The sequence below is a fragment of the Stenella coeruleoalba genome, assembly GCF_951394435.1.
Source record: "Stenella coeruleoalba genome assembly, chromosome: 1".
Classification (NCBI taxonomy): domain Eukaryota; kingdom Metazoa; phylum Chordata; class Mammalia; order Artiodactyla; family Delphinidae; genus Stenella; species Stenella coeruleoalba.
This window is the reverse complement of record NC_137169.1, coordinates 53212012-53232083: the sequence shown is the minus strand read 5'-3', so window position 1 is coordinate 53232083 and position 20072 is coordinate 53212012. Positions and strand designations below refer to the sequence as shown.

At 36.2% G+C, this 20072-nt stretch overlaps 1 protein-coding gene across 7 annotated transcripts in view; it reads left to right on the top strand.

Moving 5' to 3' along the window:
- DOCK7 (dedicator of cytokinesis 7) overlaps nucleotides 1-20072 on the top strand; it is a 214156-nt gene that overhangs the window by 123380 nt on the left and 70704 nt on the right. For 5 of the 7 annotated variants that reach the window (XR_013829415.1, XM_079929009.1, XM_079929007.1 and 2 more), the window contains exons 23-28: nucleotides 4897-4989; nucleotides 6184-6273; nucleotides 7226-7321; nucleotides 9833-9973; nucleotides 10059-10172; nucleotides 18952-19122. Coding sequence is in view for 6 of the 7 variants with exons in the window: in XM_079929009.1 (XP_079785135.1) it covers nucleotides 4897-4989; nucleotides 6184-6273; nucleotides 7226-7321; nucleotides 9833-9973; nucleotides 10059-10172; nucleotides 18952-19122 (705 nt within the window). In the remaining variant the exon portion in view is untranslated. The remainder of the gene's footprint in view (nucleotides 1-4896; nucleotides 4990-6183; nucleotides 6274-7225; nucleotides 7322-9832; nucleotides 9974-10058; nucleotides 10173-18951; nucleotides 19123-20072) is intronic. The other 2 variants (XM_079929011.1, XM_079929010.1) reach the window with 1 other exon arrangement.

The window sequence follows — 20072 nt, the reverse complement described above, 5'->3', positions numbered from 1 at the left end:
TCACGCCCCTGATGTTCTTTCTTCCAATTTAGCCGGCTTAAATTCCATGATCAATCATTATAATTATTACCATTATAAACAAACGTCAATTCCCTTATCTTTCCCTTACTTCATTTTACTTGCTTAGCCAAACCTCAAACCATAGCTGAATTCAGTTGACTGCCTGTGCCGTTAAACATGCTTTGAGAAATGCCATGATAACTGGTCTCATTTGAAATTAAAGGCCATGAACCTCAAGAGAGCCCTTAATGCTGTCAAGCAATTATACCATATTTCTTTATTCCATTTACTTTCCCATTCTCCCAGAAAAAGGCTTAATGCCTTCTTTGGTACCTCAAACCCTCTAACAGCTCCCCACCAGTCCCCCTCCTCACTTTATCTCCTACTTTATTAAGAAAATTGAGGCCATCAGAAGAAAACTTTTGTCACCTTTGACCATCACATCTACCTACCCACTGCCATCTACTACTACCTACTACCTAAAACTCTGCTATAGATGAACTGTCCATTTCCCTAAGTCCATTCCCTGTTTGTATACAACCACCTATCCCCTTTCACCTACTCAAGATCCTCACTCCAGCAGTTCTTTCATAACTGTTCTACATCATCAGTTTCTCCCCATCTACTAAATCAACCCATCCCATAAAATGGGATAAAAAATAATTTTTTTTAAATTTCTCCCATAAAAAAATCTCCTCTCTAGTATTTCTGCTGGTAGCTTCTTCATCATTTCTCTGCTACCTTTTGTAGTAGAATTCCTTAGAAGAGTTTTCCATACTTGCTGTCTCCAATTCTTTTACTCTCGTTCTTTAACTCCTGTTACCCTACTTCAAACATATTCCTTGGATCTTCAGCCCATACTGCCCTTCTAATGCCCCCAGTGCTCTCCATGTTCTTAAATCCGAAGGTTAAATCTCAACACTTGGCTGAATTTACCTTACAGCAGCTTTTGACACAGTTAATTCTCCAATTTACTCTATTTACTTAGCTTCTAGGGCACTACACTCTCTTGATTTTCCTCTTTACTGATTATACCTTTTCAGTCTCCTTTGTAGATTCTTCTTTTTCTGATCTCTTAATTTGGAAGTGTCCCAGGCCTCTGTCCTTATTTCTTGTCTTCTCTTGTCTTGTTTTCTCTTTTCTCTACACTCACTCACTTCATGATCTTATGAAGTCCTGTTGTTGTAAGTATCACTTTATGCTGATATCTCACAAAAATTATATTTCAAGTACAGATCTCTCTCTGGAATTCTAAACTCAGCTGCCTTTTGTAAATCCTTTAGTTCAGATTTGCATATATGTTAAAGGTAGAGCCACTTCTCATCACCTCTAGTACTGCCATTTAGTCTGAACTACCATCATCTCTTCCTGAATTAATGTAATAGTCTTAAAGATGGTTTCCCTCCTTCCAAACTGCACTCACTTCACAACATAGCAACCAGAATGCTGCTTTAAAAACTTAAGTTACAAATAAACAAAACTTAAGTTGGATTATGTCATATCTCTGAGCAAGATCCTATGACTAACTCCTTTACCTCCTTTAAGTCTGTACTCAGAGAACTACCTTCTCCATGGGGTCTCCTCTGACCACTTATTTAAATGTATAGGTGTGTCTTTCTCCTTAGCCTTGTCCCGGGGACTTCTTATCCCCTTACTCTGTTTCTTTGACTCATAACATTTACTGCCTTTTAATGTAACATATAAATTAGTTACCTGTTACATTAATTTTTTAGTGTTTGTCTCCCTTTATTAGAGTATAAGCTCCATGAGGGCAGAGATATTTGTTCACTGATGTATCCAAAGCAACTATAATGTCCAGCATATGAAAAGTACTCAAAAGACATGTATCCAAAGAATGAATGTTAGTAAGCATTGAGTATCTCTAGCAAGAGTAAACAAATTTTTAAAAATTGAATTATGCTTTTGTTTGCCCTCTTGCTATCAGGATTAATTAAATACTTAAAGATCTTAAGATATTCGGTTTTATGAAAGTTTTAGTTAGACTTTATTTCCTAATACAAAATGCAGAACTCCTAAAGTTCTAAAATACTATCAACAGGCTTTTATTACTCTAGTGGCTATAAAACCATATTTGTGAGATTTTTTTCATAATTATTTTGCCAAAACTGATCTTTCTTTGTCCTAGCAATATTCTTTTAACATTCAGTTGTGTAAATGTATGGTTGCACCAGGTTTGAATTTTATTGCTTTTAAGCAAATGCCAGTGCAATTTTACATTGATAATTAGTTTCTTTCTAATGTATCATCTCCTATTTTTTCATTTATTTTTCAAAAACTGAGAGCTTACTGTGTGCATAGCTTACTAAATCCACTATGCTGAGGATTGTATTGAAACATGAGTATTGATGTCAAGTCAGATACACTGTGAGCCTTATTCAGGGAAGGAGCCTATCTATACCTAAGGGACAAAACAAAATAATAATGTTACAGAGATTTGGCAAAAACAGAATAAAAACACTTTCATGCACATGTACACACATTTGATTAATCTCTTCTGTTAGTTGGAGGTATGTAAACATAGTTATTATATTAGTAAATATCAGTGATGACTTTGCTTAACTAAGGGCTGTTTGATATAATTCTTAGCTGTATGACATTTAAATTGTGGAAGTAATTTGCTTTACAAATAAATTGGCCACCAGTTTTCTTTAAACAGTTGGCTTTGACTTGATGTGATTATAACTGTTCAGAGCCTCAGTTTTGTGGATATAATGTATAATTAATGGCACAAAGAAATTTATTGTTTATTCTCACATTACTCATTAGCATGTGCCTTAGTTTTAAAGGAAATTATTAAGCAAGAAGTTAAAAAGTGAACTTTTGAGTATGGCAAAGTTATTGTTTTTCTTTTTGTAGAAATTTATGGTAGAGAGAGCACAATTGTAATTTTGCAGAAATTAGATGCTTATATTTTGTTATTTTTGTAACATGAGTAGTGACATAATTTGGGAGACTGAAAAGTTTTGTTTTAACTTACCTGAAAAACGTATTGTGTGCTGATTTGCTTTTATTTGAAATAATATAATGGGCTTCTGAGAAGTCTTTATTAATACCTATAAAATGGGGTATTTTATTTTAAACAAATCTATTGATTACATAATTTTATCGGTATTTGAATATTGCCCAATATACTTCGCTAGGAAGCATTTAAAAAAACATGTATGGCAAGTTTTTGTTAAAATTATTTTTTAAGAGTTTACTATATTTGAGGCATTGTATTCAGTGATTTACTTCCATTATTTACTTTGATCTTTACAGTATTAGGGAGACACTTATCATTATTCCTATTTTGTAGCTAAGAAACTGAAAAAGAGATTAGATAACTTACCTTAGATTTTACCGTTAGTAAGCAGTAGAACCTGGATTTGAATTTTAACTCTCATCTTACACATTCAGTGTCAAAAATGAGGGGAAATGGGTAGTTACTGTATCAGCATTTCAACTTCTTTGTATTTTTGGAAAAAATAGTGAGAAAAGGAAGGGAAATATTCTCCCTAAAAGCTAAGCCCTTGAGAGCTAGTAGTAGTTTGTCTTCCCTCTTTCCCCCTCCCCTTTCCTCCTCCCCTCCCTTTTCCTTCCCCCCACCTCCTCCTTCCCTTCCCACAATATACATGCATGGGCCTCACTCCCAGAGATTATTTAACTGTTCAGAGGTAGGGCCCTGCACATTTGTGGTGGTGGTTGTCCTTAACCTTACCAGGTGATACTAATGTCTACATAGAGTTGATTACCACTGTTTACTCTTTCTTTTCTTTTACCTATCCTTCTTTGGTGCTTTCTGGTTTGGGTTCATACTCAGGCCCTAATATTTTTAGTTGGCTTGTCTTGTGTGGTCTTCAGCAGTCCTCTAAAAATCTCTTCTACCTTGCTCAGTTCTATTCATAGGTTCCCAGGGCCCAGCCCATGTTGCTGAATCTGGATTTCTGGGGGTAAGGGCCAGAATCTGAATTTTATAATTCAGGTGATTCTAATAATCAATTTTAAGAAATTGAAGTAAAGCCCCAGTTCCCTTTACCTGGGATCATAATAACCTCTTTCAGAGAAGACAGACATAATTCACTTCTGGTCATACACATTAATAGCATATTAAATTAACTTCAAATTAACGATAGTGATGATGAAGATACAATTCCTACAGACAGCCCTGGCATAATGTTTTTCCTTATAATATTTATATAAAAAAGTAGCCCATTATGTTTTTTTTAAAATAATAAAATTCATAAATTTATTATTTGTTAATAAATCTACCCATTATGTTTAATTTCAACAAGCATAATAAGACTGAGCACAACTCCAAATCTACCATCATTTTTAGGAAGGAGCAAATATCGGGCATCTTTTTTTTTTCTTAATTTTTTACTTAATTTTTTTTATTGGTCCCTAAAAGAAGAGGCAAGTTCAAATAGAATTATGGAGTACTGCTACACAGAAGTTTTCGGTTGATGACAGATGGAATAAAATTAGTCTTTTAGACAAGATTGGAATGTTTTTCTTCTTCAATTTTTTTTTTCTTTTTCCTTTAAACCCTAGTTAGATTTAGAGGAAATTGTCTGTTGCTAACTTGTACCATCTCTGAAGAGAGTTTGGGGGGATGGTGCTGTGGGATCTTTAGTTGTTGATACTTAAAGGTGATCCCTTTATATAAAGAGAAATTACCTTTAAATGCTATACTTAATTTTCTTTGTGATTTTTTAAAAATTATGTAATGAGATAATTTTGATGAACTAATATTCTATAGATGCCTAAAAATTTTGGTTGCTTTAACAGTACTAATTAAAAACATGTTTGCATTGGAAAGTCTGGATTTCTTTAAGAATATAGCATGCCACATGTAATATTTCTTTCCTTTCCAACTGCTTTCTATTATATGCTTAGGGTTTAGACCGCTCCAATTCCTGGGTTAACACTGGTGGTCCAAAAGCTGCCCCATGGGGATCCAACCCCAGTCCAAGTGCAGAATCAACACAGGTGGTGTTTATATTAGAGGTTTCTTTATTCGCTGCTGATGTTTCCCTTTAGAACATTACTTTTTAGTATATACTATGATTTCAGTGGCTTGCTTTTTAATAATTAAAAAGTGTGTATTTTTGTTTACTTAGCACATTTTCCAACTGCTATGCATGAATACCACCAATTGCACCAGTAATACTCTCCTTTCCTATTTCCTGTCTCCTTCTCCTTCCCTCCTATACACCCCATTGATGTTTCAGTGCCTGCTGCTTATGCAATTGATGGCTTTGATAACAGTTTCTACTTTTGGGGTAGTGCATCTTTAGTAGGAATTTAAAAATTTTTTGTGTGGAAAAAACCTGACAGTTTTCCATTCGCTTTTGGTTTAAAGTGTAGCTATTGTATCATTGTCATTTAGCATTTACTATCTTGTCATTTTCTTCATAATCACTGACTAGAAATATTGGTAATAAACTGAAATTAAATATGAACAGTATATGATCCCCATGCTGTAAGATTAAGTGCCAGAAGCAAAAATCTGTTTTAAACTGTACTGTGTTGCAAAGTATGAAATTTGTTGTAACTTATTTGTACTAGATTTTGCTTACTTAAGTCTAATTGCTTGATAGCTAATACTGCATGATTCCTCAAAATATACTTCTCATCTGTGTATTGGCTTTGGAGGACAATGCTCTCGTTCTTCAAGAAAAATTTTAATTGCAAATTTATTATAAATGATTTATATTTAATATAGTATATGGCTAACCTGAATCGTAATTTTTGATGATAGTGAAACATGAAAGAAATGATTCTAAACTTTTAATTTTTTAATTAAATATAAAATTCTTGATTTCTCTTTTTGGTCCAAGACCAGTGAGAAGTATGTTTTTACTTTTTACATTTTCTTACTAGATACATGCATGTGTATAGATCACACAGATAAAAGTTTCATTCTTTGCAGCACTCTGGATTTATATAATCATTAAAATACTTATCTTTTAAAGATAAAATAAATAGAAGCCATTTTGATACTTCTAATGCATTGTCGTTAAAGCAACTTAAAATAGTGAAAATGGGATGAGCAATAAAACAGATGGCTGTTAAAATGACAGTAAAGCTCTATGTAAAAAATTGTATATAATCCTTGAACTGCATAGTCATCCACAGCAGACTTTAATGGTATCTCGTCATTCATTCATCTTCACTCCATAGGCTATGGATCGAAGTTGTAATCGTATGTCTTCGCACACAGAGACGTCAAGTTTCTTACAAACATTAACGGGACGCTTACCAACTAAAAAGGTAGATTCATATGAAGATAGTCCATGTAAGGGGAAAATAATTCCAACAATTACGTAGATGTAAGGATTCTTTACATAACCAGTATGAGACGTTACAATAACTGCACTGTTTTTAAAAATACATTTGAGCAAGCATTGCTTGTTTGATGTCTTTTTGGGCATACCTCTCCATTGCAAGCTCTTTTACATTATTATAATGTTTATATCTTTGCAGATGACTGTTTTTAGAGTTTAGTGCATTAAATTTGATCATTAAATTTTAGTACCAAAAAGATTGTATCAACTCTTAATTCTGTTTCTGTAACTGCTTCTGTTTTGTGTTTTAAATCTCCAGGGAAAGGAAGATGAGTTAGAAAAATTATCACTCTTAGTAAGATATGTTGATTTGCTTCCCTTATGCACAGTTTTGTTAGTCCTTTTTCATATTAATATACACTATTGTGCAAATGCTTTGTATGCATATCCATTATAAGGCAGGAAATTTCTGCTATTTTAATAAAAAGACTTTAAATACCTGAAAACTTGAAAATTAATGGCTGATATCAAAGTTTAAATTTTTAAAGGTATTTCCTAAATTGTACCAGCAAAGTTCATGAATGTATTTGCATATGCTGAAATATGTATGTAAGGCACAAGCCAGATTTTATTTGTAACTGTGAGTTTTGGGTCTAGTTTCTTTTTGCACGTACAATTTAGGAGGCTACTTCCCACCTGTCGTTTTAAAATTACATTTTACTCCAAGATAACATGTAATTTTTCCAGCTATTCAACATGCCACTGTCTTATGTGTATAAATAGCCGTTTCGTTAATGGGTGTCCTCACTGCATCATTGAATGGTTCACATGCCTTATTTTGCTTATTCTCATTATATCTTCATTTGTACTTGCATTATTTGGTTTGTGTTACCAGCAGACCTGACACTGATAATAACTTTGGATTTACTTCTGGATAGCTATTTCATGAGGAGCTGGCTTTGCAGTGGGTTGTTTGCAGTGGCAGCGTTCGGGAATCAGCTTTGCAACAAGCCTGGTTCTTTTTTGAGTTAATGGTGAGCAAACTAAACACATTCTTTGTTTTTCTTGTTAAACAATTTTGTGTTAGCTCATGATTTTATCCTAGAATCTTTTCCTATTGCCCATCTTATGGTTTTACATGTGCCTCCAAGACAAAATTACCTTTGCTACATCTCTAAATAAACACTGTGGACAGTCAGCACAATTTAGATGGAGTTATAAAGCTAATTTAAACTATATTTTTAGGGATAGTTGCAGAAGCTAACTATCTTTTTAAAGGAAACCTGTGATACATTCTTTCTTAATCTGAACATGCTAGTGTATAATGGCAGTACTATTGATTTCATACCAGATAAAAAGAGCTTTATAGATACCTACTGCTTTTATGGTTAGAAAGCTCTTAGGGAAATGCCAGTCACAGCCAATGAAAAACAACAACACTTTCTACTTAATTCAGTAAATGATATTAAAACAAATAAATGAATTAATATTTTAATAAATATCTATACACACACAACATAAACACATATATACACAAAAGCAATATACATTTATTAAGTACGTACAGTATGGTAGCACAGCCCTATGGGCTAGGGATTACCAAGGCACAGAGAGATTAAGTAACTTGTTTAAGTATACATAGCTTGTATACAGCAGAGCTGTGATTCAAACTTAGGCATTCTGGCACTAGGGACCTTCCTCTCTAGCTTTAGAAAGCTGAAATCACTGAAACTTTTTCTTCCAAAAAAATTATGTAAAATAATAAATAAGAAACAAAGGAAAGCAAAACAACAAAAAAGAGACAGAAAAAAGAAAAAGAAAAGAAACAATGGAAGTTTCTAGAGTATGCCATAGAATCATTCTTAGCATTGAGTGTTACTTATGTTGAAGATTAGAAGACATTTCTTGTGCAAGTTAAAACTACAATGAGGTATCGCCTCGCACCAGTCAGAATGGCCATCATTAAAAATCCTACAAATAATAATTGCTGGAAAGTATGTGGAGAAAAGGAAACCGTTCTGCACTGTTGGTGGGAATGTAAATTGGTGTAGCCACTATGGAGTATAGTATGGAGGTTCCTTAAAAAACTAAAAATAGAGCTAACCATATGATCCATCAATCCCACTCCGGGGCATATATCCGGAGAAAACTCTTAATTCAAAAAGTTACATGCACCCCAGTGTCATAGCAGCACTATTTACAATATCCGAGACGTGGAAGCAGCTTAAATATCCATCGAGAGATGAATGGATAAAGAAGATGTGGAATACATATACATTGGAATACTATTCAACCATAAAAAAGAATGAAATAGTGCCATTTGCAGCAACATAGATGCACCTAGAGATTATCCTACTAAGTGAAGTAAGCCAGAGAGAGAAAAGTTAAATACCATATGATATCACTTATATGTGTAATCCAAAATATGATACAAATGAACTTGTTTACAAAACAGACTCAGACATAGAAAACAAACTTACAGTTACCAAAGGGGAAAGAAGGTGGGAGAGGGATAAATTAGGACTTTGGGATTAGCAGATACAAACTACTGTATATAAAATAAGCAACAAGGCCGCACTGTATAGCACAGGGAACTATATTCAATATCCTATAATAAACCATAATGGAAAAGAATATGAAAAAGAATATATATATATAACTGAATCACTTTGCTGTAACCAAAAACTAACACAACATTGTAAATCAACTATACTTCAGTAAAAGATTTTAAAAAAGATGTTTTGTCTAGAGATTTGCTAATCTACAAAAAAAATAAATCAGGGACCATATGTAAATGGTAGGCAACTCATTTTTTTCCCCTAGAGAATAAACACCAAATTGTAATTCATGTGCTTTTAATGTAAGATCAAATGACTTTTTTAAAATAGTCTTACATGTATGTTCAGATTTCTTAAACATGAAATAGTTTGACTTGTCTCTGTTATTTACCAACTGTAAAACCTTGTCATTAATTTCCCTGAATTAAAAATTTTTAGTACCGTTAACACATTGTTGTGATATAAGAATCCATATCTAAAAGTATTTGGTAAATTGAAACCACTTTAGTTTTTACCTAACATTTTATTCTTAATATCTAGTCATCAATATTTAATGTACACCCACCATATGCCACGAGATGCTAGGTGCTAAAGATTCTACATGCAGTCAAGGTTTCTAACCTCTCAGAGCTAACAGGTGGGGGGACATGGAATGGCAGAATTGTTAAGTCTTGGAAAGATTTAATTTAAAATAATTTTAAAGGATGAAATTTTTTTCTGTTGACATACCCATAGTTTGTTTCCCACTGATAGCCAGGATAATGTCATGAAGCTGATACAGAGATTGAGTTGTATCGTGTTTGATATTTCTCTAGCGCATACAAAATATTGTAGGGAACTTTTTCAAAATATTTGATGAGTTAAAAGTATTTTATCTATCTGTTAAATTACGTGGTATGTTGACAAAATAGCCCTAATGTTTAGAATCTCTGTAACTGTTCATTACATCCATAAGAAATTAAACGAATGGCTTATTTCTTTTTTCAGGTAAAGAGCATGGTGCACCATTTATACTTTAATGATAAACTTGATGCACCAAGGAAAAGTCGTTTTCCAGAACGTTTCATGGATGACATTGCTGCTCTTGTCAGCACAATTGCTAGTGATATAGTTTCACGATTTCAGAAGGTAACGGTAACTTATTTTTTTAAACAAAATCTGTGTTTCAAGCACATGTTAAACTATATTTGTTTTTCTTTTAATTGTTTCCCAGGACACAGAAATGGTTGAGAGACTCAACACAAGCCTTGCATTCTTTCTCAATGATCTGTTGTCTGTTATGGACAGAGGATTTGTCTTTAGCCTTATAAAGACCTGCTATAAACAGGTAATGCCTAATTAGTAATAATTAGTAATCAAATAATTTAAATGCTGCGTTTGCTCTTTTAGGGCTGGAGCTAAGAGATTTTTCAAGAACACATTTATATAATGATGTTTTTAAAAAGTGGCATATTTTTATTAATAAGGGAAAGATAAATTACATTTATTGGGACACAGGACTGTGGCAAGCTGCTGTCAGTACAGCTGGCTTTTCATTGAGTTATACTGGCCCACTTATGACTTTTAGATTCTTATTCAGAAGTAGACCATCAAGTCAGGAGTCTAAATGTAAAGCAGCCCCAAGGTGCCATGCGAGAGTAGCATTTTTACTGAATGAACAGCTAACCCAACCTTTTCTGTCTTAAGTGATTTTTAAAGCAGTTGCATTTTGCTGTGTATTCCTCATGATGAAGCCCTAGACATTGTAGAGTTTAGAAGCATGAGTAGATGTTTACCCAAGTCACAAATATTATTATCTAGCTTTTTCTAAACTAAAAGTATCCTAGAAGTTTTCTACAAACAGCTGGTTTTGTTTTAAATTTTTTATCAAATGATTAATGAAACCTGGCTTTTAGAAAACATTAGTTATCCATCCTGATAGACCATTTGGGTACTGAGCTGTATAATCATGCTAGAATTACCTTTTAAGGGAGCTTTAAAAATGTACAGATCTCTGTGCCCCATCCCAGCATTTCTGAGGAGTTTGAACCCTGGTGGTGGGGGTGGGAATGTGGGAAACAGTGCTTATAACGTACTCCCTGCTGGTCCACAGATTAGTTTTCGGGACCTACTGGTTAAAAATGCTATTTGGCAGTCTAATACTTAGAATTTTGAAGGTCTGTTCTATTGGATGCCAATATTGTATGTTTCTTTTAATAGAGAAGTTAAAACTATGTGTGGGCACTGATCTATTTGCAAGTATTTGCAACACTATGTATTATTTTTACTTTTTCCCTGATATTTCATGTATTATTGCTCCCAAAACCTGTCCTGTCTTTATTCTTCAAGCACTGGCCTCCTACATTTGCCAAACATTAAACTAGACTCTAGGGATGCTAAAACTATTCAAATAAGTCAGTCTGTATGTGTTTCCTCAAGTAGCTAATGGGTGTAGTTTGGGAAAATAGATAATTATAAATATAGGTTAACACAAGGTGCTGTAAAAATAATGGATAATTTATTTTAGGAAGTTATTTTGGTGGTATACTTTTTCTTCATAAAGTGTATCTTTGAGAAGTGGAAATATTAATGCTATATTGGAAATATAAGAATGTGGCTTTAAGAATGCACCTAGTCAGTGGATTTATACAGTAAATCTTGTAGTTCCAAATTTTTAATTTTAGGAGTAACTTTGGAAAAAGCCGATACTGTTATTTAAACCACAAAATTCAAAACTGCTCACTGAGTACTGTTCTTTAATTCTTCTTTTTGGTTGAATTTGTTTTATTTATTTATTTTTATTATTTTAAAAATCTTTATTGGAGTATAACTGCTTTACAATGGTGTGTTAGTTTCTGCTTTATAACAAAGTGAATCAGTTATACATATACATACGTTCCCATATTTCTTCCCTCTTGCGTCTCCCTCCCTCCCACCCTCCCTATCCCACCGCTCTAGGTGGTCACAAAGCACCGAGTTGATCTCCCTGTGCTATGCAGCTGCTTCCCACTAGCTATCTATTTTATGTTTGGTAGTGTATGGTAGTGTCCACGCCACTCTCTGGCTTTGTCACAGCTTACCCTTCCCCCTCCCCATATCCTCAAGTCCATTCTCTAGTAGATCTGTGTCTTTATTCCTGTCTTACCCCTAGGTTCTTCATGACATTTTAATTTTTTTCTTATTCCATATATATGTGTTAGCATACAGTATTTGTCTTTCTCTTTTTGACTTGACTCTGTATGACAGACTCTAGGTCCATCCACCTCACTACAAATAACTCAATTTTGTTTCTTTTTATGGCTGAGTAATATTCCATTGTATGTATGTGCCACATCTTCTTTATCCATTCATCCGATGATGGGCACTTAGGTTGTTTCCATCTCCTGGCTATTGTAAATAGAGCTGCAATGAACATTTTGGTACATGACTCTTTTTGAATTATGGTTTTCTCAGGGTATATGCCCAGTAGTGGGATTGCTGGGTCATATGGTAGTTCTATTTGTAGTTTTTTAAGGAACCTCCATACTGTTCTCCATAGTGGCTGTACCAATTCACATTCCCACCAGCAGTGCAAGAGTGTTCCCTTTTCTCCACACCCTCTCCAGCATTTATTGTTTCTAGATTTTTTGATGTTGGCCATTCTGACCGGTGTGAGATGATATCTCATTGTAGTTTTGATTTGCATTTCTCTAATGATTAATGATGTTGAGCATTCTTTCATGTGTTTGTTGGCAGTCTGTATATCTTCTTTGGAGAAATGTCTATTTAGGTCTTCTGCCCATTTTTGGATTGGGTTGTTTGTTTTTTTGTTATTGAGCTGCATGAACTGCTTGTAAATTTTGGAGATGAATCCTTTGTCAGTTGCTTCATTTGCAAATATTTTCTCCCATTCTGAGGGTTGTCTTTTGGTCTTGTTTATGGTTTCCTTTGCTGTGCAAAAGCTTTGAAGTTTCATTAGGTCCCATTTGTTTATTTTTGTTTTTATTTCCATTACTCTAGGAGGTGGGTCAAAAAGGATCTTGATGTGATTTATATCATAGAGTGTTCTACCTATGTTTTCCTCTAAGAGTTTGATAGTTTCTGGCCTTACATTTAGGTCTTTAATCCATTTTGAGCTTATTTTTGTGGATGGTGTTAGGGAGTGATCTAATCTCATACTTTTACATGTATCTGTCCAGTTTTCCCAGCACCACTTATTGAAGAGGCTGTCCTTTCTCCACTGTACATTCCTGCCTCCTTTATCAAAGATAAGGTGACCATATGTGCGTGGGTTTATCTCTGGGCTTTCTATCCTGTTCCATTGATCTTTTTGTTTTTGTGCCAGTACCATAGTGTCTTGATTACTGTAGCTTTGTAGTATAGTCTGAAGTCAGGGAGCCTGATTCCTCCCGCTCCGTTTTTAGTTCTCAAGATTGCTTTGGCTATTCGGGGTCTTTTGTGTTTCCATACAAATTGTGAAATTTTTTGTTCTAGTTCTGTGAAAAATGCCAGTGGTAGTTTGATGGGGATTGCACTGAATCTGTAGATTGCTTTGGGTAGTAGAGTCATTTTCACAATGTTGATTCTTCCAATCCAAGAACATCGTATATCTCTCCATCTATTTGTATCATCTTTAATTTCTTTTGTCAGTGTCTTATAATTTTCTGCATACAGGTCTTTTGTCTCCTCAGGTAGGTTTATTCCTAGTTATTTTATTCTTTTTGTTGCAGTGGTAAATGGGAGTGTTTTCTTGATTTCACTTTCAGATTTTTCATCATTAGTGTATAGGAAGGCCAGAGATTTCTGTGCATTAATTTTGTATCCTGCTACTTTACCAAATTCATTGATTAGCTCTTTTAGTTTTCTGGTAGCATCTTTAGGTTCTCTATGTATAGTATCATGTCATCTGCAAACAATGACAGCTTTACTTCTTCTTTTTTGATTTGGATTCCTATAATTTCCTTTTCTTGATTGCTGTGGCTGAAACTTCCAAAACTATGTTGAATAAGAGTGGTAAGAGTGGGCAACCTTGTCTTCTTCCTGATCTTAGTGGAAATGCTCTCAGTTTTTCACCATTGAGGATGATGTTGGCTGTGGGCTTGTCATATATGGCCTTGATTATGTTGAGGAAAATTTCCTCTATGCCTACTTTCTGCAGGGTTTTTATCATAAATAGATGTTAAATTTTGTCGAAAGCTTTTTCTGCATCTATTGAGATGATCATATGGTTTTTCTCCTTTAGTTTGTTAATATGGTATATCACATTGATTGATTTGCGTATATTGAAGAATCCTTGCATTCCTGGAATAAACCCCACTTGATCATGGTGTGTGATCCGTTTAATGTGCTGTTGTATTCTGTTTGCTAGTATTATGTTGAGGATTTTTGCATCTATGTTCATCAGTGATACTGGCCTGTAGTTTCTTTCTTTGTGATGTCTTTGTCTGGTTTTGGTATCAGGGTGATGGTGGCCTCGTAGAATGAGTTTGGGAGTGTTCCTCCCTCTGCTGTATTTTGGAAGAGTTTGAGAAGGATAGGCATTAGCTCTTCTCTGAATGTTGGATAGAATTTGCCTGTGAAGCTATCTGGTCCTGGGCTTTTGTTTGTTGGAAGATTTTTAATCACAGTTTCAATTTCAGGGCTTGTGATTGGTCTGTTCATATTTTCTATTTCTTCCTGATTTAGTCTTGGCAGGTTGTGCATTTCTAAGAATTTGTCCATTTCTTCCAGGTTGTCCATTTTATTGGCATAGAGTTGCTTGTAGTAATCTCCCATGATCTTTTGTATTTCTGCAGTGTCAGTTGTTACTTCTCCTTTTTCATTTCTAATTCTATTGATCTGAGTCTTCTCCCTTTTCTTCTTGATGAGTCTGGCTAATGGTTTATCAATTTTGTTTATCTTCTCAAAGAACCAGCTTTTAGTTTTATTGATCTTCGCTATCGTTTCCTTCATTTCTTTTTCATTTATTTCTGATCTGATCTTTATGATTTATTTCCTTCTGCTAACTTTGAGGTTTTTTTGTTCTTCTTTCTGTAATTGCTTTAGGTGCAAGATTAGGTTTTTTATTCGAGATGTTTCCTGTTTCTTAAGGTAGGATTGTATTGTTATAAACTTCTCTCTTAGAACTGCTTCTGCTGCATCCCATAGGTTTTGGGTTGTTGTGTCTCCATTGTCATTTGTTTCTAGATATTTTTTGATTTTCTCTTTGATTTCCTCAGTGACCACTTTTTTATTAAGTAGTGTATTGTTTAGCCTCCATGTGTTTGTATTTTTTACAGATCTTTTCCTGTAATTGATATCTAGTCTCATAGCGTTGTGGTTGGAAAAGATACTTGACACAATTTCAATTTTCTTAAATTTATCAGGGCTTGATTTGTGACCCAAGATATGATGTATCCTGGAGAATATTCCATGAGCACTTGAGAAAAATGTGTATTCTGTTGTTTTTGGATGGAATGTCCTATAAATATCAATTAAGTCCATCTTGTTTAATGTATCATTTAAAGCTTGCATTTCCTTGTTTATTTTCATTTTGGATGATCTGTCCATTGGTGAAAGTGGGGTGTTAAAGTCCCCTACTATGAATGTGTTACTGTCGATTTTCCCTTTTATGGCTGTTAGTATTTGCCTTATGTGTTTAGGTGCTCCTATGTTGGGTGCATAAATATTCACAATTGTTATATCTTCTTCTTGGATCGACTCCTTGATCATTATGTAGTGTCCTTCCTTGTCTCTTGTAATAGTCTTTATTTTAAAGTCTATTTCATCTGATATGAGAATTGCTACTCCAGCTTTCTTTTGGTTTCCATTTGCATGGAATATCTTTTTCCATCCCCTCACTTTCAGTCTGTATGTGTCCCTAGGTCTGAAGTGGGTCTCTTGTAGACAGTATATATATGGGTCTTGTTTTTGTATCCATTCAGCCAGTCTGTGTCCTTTGGTCAGAGCATTTAGTCCAGTTACATTTAAGGTAATTATCGATATGTATATTCCTATTCCCATTTTCTTAATTGTTTTGGGTTTGTTATTGTAGGTCTTTTCCTTCTTTTGTGTGTCTTGCCTAGAGAAGATCCTTTAGCATTTGTTGTAAAGCTGGTTTGGTGGTGCTGAACTCTCAGCTTTTGCTTGTCTGTAAAGGTTTTAATTTCTTCATCAAATCTGAATGAGATCCTTGCTGGGTAGAGTAATCTTGGTTGTAGGTTTTTCTCCTTCGTTACTTTAAATATGTCCTGCCAGTCCCTTCTGGCTTGCAGAGTTTCTGCTGAAAGATCAGCTGTTAACCTGATGGGGATTCTCTTGTGTGTTATTTGTTGTTTTTCCCTTGCTGCTTTTAATATGTTTTCTTTGTATTTAATTTTTGACAGTTTGATTAATATGTGTCTTGGCATGTTTCTCCTTGGATTTATCCTGTATGGGACTCTCTGTGCTTCCTGGACTTGATTAAGTATTTCCTCTCCCATATTAGGGAAGTTTTCAACTATAATCTCTTCAAATATTTTCTCAGTCCCTTTCTTTTTCTCTTCTTCTTCTGGAACCCCTATAATTCGAATGTTGGTGTGTTTAATGTTGTCCCAGAGGTCTCTGAGACTGTCCTCAGTTCTTTTCATTCTTTTTTCTTTATTCTGCTCTGCAGTAGTTATTTCCACTATTTTATCTTCCAGGTCACTTATCCGTTCTTCTGCCTCAGTTATTCTGCTATTGATCCCTTCTAGAGTATTTTTAATGTCATTTATTGTGTGTTCATCGTTGCTTGTTTCATCTTTAGTTCTTCTAGGTCCTTGTTAAATGTTTCTTGCATTTTCTCTATTTCCAAGATTTTGGATCATCTTTACTGTCATTATTCTGAATTCTTTTTCAGGAACTCTGCCTATTTCCTCTTCATTTGTTAGGTCTAGTGGGTTTTTATCTTGCTCCTTCATCTGCTGTATGTTTTTCTGTCTTTTCATTTTGCTTATCTTACTGTGTTTGGGGTCTCCTTTTTGCAGGCTGCAGGTTCATAGTTCCCGTTGTTTTTGGTGTCTGTCCCCAGTGGCTAAAGTTGGTTCAGTGGGTTGTGTAGGCTTCCTGGTGGAGGGGACTATTGCCTGTGTTCTGGTGAATGAGGCTGGATCTTGTCTTTCTGGTGGGCAGGTCCACGTCTGGTGGTGTGTTTTGGGATGTCTGTGGCCTTCTTATGATTTTAGGCAGCCTCTCTGCTAATGGATGGGGTTGTGTTCCTGTCTTGCTAGTTGTTTGGCATAGGGTGTCTAGCACTGTAGCTTGTTGGTCGTTGAGTGAAGCTGGGTGTTGGTGTTGAGATGGAGTTCTCTGGGAGATTTTCGCCGTTTGATATTACATGGAGCTGGGAGGTCTCTTGTGGTCCAGTGTCCCGAAGTTGGCTCTCCCACCTCAGAGGCACAGCACTGACTCCTGGCTGCAGCACCAAGAGCTTTTCATCCACACGACTCAGAATAAAAGGGAGAAAAAGTAGAAGGAAAGAAAGAAGGAAGGGAGGGAGGAAGGAATGAAGGAAAGAAAGATAAAGAAGAAAGAAAGAAAGGAAAGGAAGGAAGGAAGGACGGGGATAAAAGAAAATAAAGATAAAATAAAATAAAGTTATCAAAATAAAAAATAATTATGAAGAAAAAAAATTTTTTTTAAGTAAAACAAAAACAAAACGGACAGATATAACCCTAGGACAAATGGTGAAAGCAAAGCTATACAGACAAAATCTCACACAGAAGCATACACATACACACTCACAAAAAGAGGAAAAGGGGAAGAAATCATAAATCTTGCTCTCAAAGTCCACCTCCTCAATTTGGGATGACTCGTTGTCTATTCAGGTATTCCACAGATGCAGGGTACATCACGTTGATTGTGAAGATTTAACCCGCTCGCTGCTCCTGAGGCTGCTTGGAGACATTTCCCTTTCTCTTTGTTCCCACAGCTCTGGGGGCTCAGCTTTGGATTTGGCCCCGCTTCTGCGTGTAGGTCGCTGGAGGGCGTCTGTTCTTCGCTCAGACAGGACGGGGTTAAAGGAGCCGCTGGGGGCTTTGGCTCACTCAGGGGTGGGAGGGGCACGGAGTGTGGGGCGAGCCTGCGGCGGCAGAGGCTGGCGTGACGTTGCACCAGCCGGAGGCGCGCCGTGCGTTCTCCCGGGCAAGTTGTCCCTGGATCCCGGGACCCTGGCAGTGGTGGGCTGCACAGGCTCCCCGGAAGGGGGGTGTGGATAGTGACCTGTGCTCGCACACTGGCTTCTTGGTGGCGGCAGCAGCAGCCTTAGCGTCTCATGCCCGTTTCTTGGGTCCGTGCTGCTACGTCTCTGGAGCTCCTTTAAGCAGCGCTTTTAATCCCCTCTCCTCGCGCACCAGGAAACAAAGAGGGAAGAAAAAGTCTCTTGCCTCTTCGGCAGGTCCAGACTTTTCCCCGGACTCCCTCCTGGGTAGGCGTGGTGCACTAACACCTTCAAGGCTGTGTTCACCCAGTCCTCTCCCTGCGCTCTGACCGAAGCCCGAGCCTCAGATTCCAGCACCCGTCGGCACCGTTCCTCTGTGCGGAAATCTCTCCACTTTGGTCCCTGCACCCCTGTTGCTGTGCTCTCCTCCGTGGCTCCGAAGCTTCCCCCCTCCGCCACCCGCAGTCTCGGTCCGCGAAGGGGCTGCCTAGTGTGTGGAAACCTTTCTTCCTTCACAGCTCCCTCCCACTGGTGCAGGTCCCGTCCCTATTCTTTTGTCTCTGTTTATTCTTTTTTCTTTTGCCCTACCCAGGTACGTGGGGAGTTTCTTGCCTTTTGGGAGGTCTGAGGTCTTCTGCTAGCGTTCAGTAGGTGTTCTGTTGGAGTTGTTCCACATGTAGATGTATTTCTGATGTGTCTGTGGGGAGGAAGGTGATCTCCACGTCTTACTCTTCCGTCATCTTCGCCCTCTCTCTCAGCACCTTATTTTAAAGGTAGTAATGTTTTCCCCCAAAGCAGTTATTCTGTCGAATACAAGGGTTTCTCACACTCAACAATGACATAGACTAAGAGGAAGAAGCTATTTCCTCCTTCTTCGCCATCTCCCTTTAATTTAGAAAACACTTTAATTCTTTAATTCATCATTCTGTTATCGGTAGTAGAGAAATGATATGTTCAATTGGTGTTTTCTTATTTATGCAACGCTTACAAGGTATCTTCAAAGCTTTATTCATTACCAACTCCAAGTGTCTTGGTGTCCCTGAGGCTGGATTTTCTGCGCATCATCTGCAGCCATGAGCACTATGTTACCTTAAACTTACCCTGCAGCCTGCTAACTCCACCTGCGTCACCATCACCTTCTGTTTCTTCTGCAACATCTCAGGTATGCAAAATGTATGAAAACAAATTTTTTTAAGTCCAGACTTGTGGAAAAAGCATTCTAAACACTGGAAAACATGAAAAGTAACACTGTTGAATAATAGCTGTGTGATAGGCTCCATACTAAGTGCTTTATAAGTATTAAATGGTTAAGTACTTTATAAGTATTAATCATTTACTCCTCACAGGAACTCTAGGAGGTAAGTTCTATTATTATCCCCATTTTACAGGTGAAAAAAATTGAAACACAGAAAGGTCAGTAACTTACCCAGGGTCACATATAGTAAAAATTTGCAGATCTAGGCTTTGAACCATGGGATGTGTTGGCTTATTCTAGGGCCCAAGTTTTAACCACTTTGTTGTACCCCTCTTACCGATTCAGGCACAAGGGAGTGAATTCAGCTACATAAACTCACTTGATGTTTTCACAGGTTGGGTTTTTTTGAGGCAGACACAGACTGAGTTTGGGAGACAAGGTATTTATTAGATGTCAATACCTGTGAAAGGAAGGGGAATGAAGCATAATTTAGCAGAGAAAGAAGTCAAACTGCAGTGCAGTCCTGGCAAAGCCCTACCTGCCTCTCTTGTATCCAGAGAACCCAAAGGAAACTAGATGGGTGTTTATGGATTTTCACAGGGTGCCTAGTAGTTGCTTTAAAGATGACAAAGGGTTATCGTAGCAATTATTATGTGTCCTGTCATACAGATTGAAATGAAGCGATTTTGTGGTTTTCATATCAGAGAAGCCTGGATGTTCCCTCCTAGTGAAACATCTTTTTGCTATATAATTCCTAAGGCAAACAAGCTACTTCTTTAAGCTCTTAATGTCTAAAGTGAAAGTTGATATGAACTCTTTATAAGTTTATTTTTGAGATATTTAATTCCTGAAAGTAATTCCCTACACTAGATCAACCTCAGATGTTTGATAAACTAAATTTTAAACTTTACTCAGAA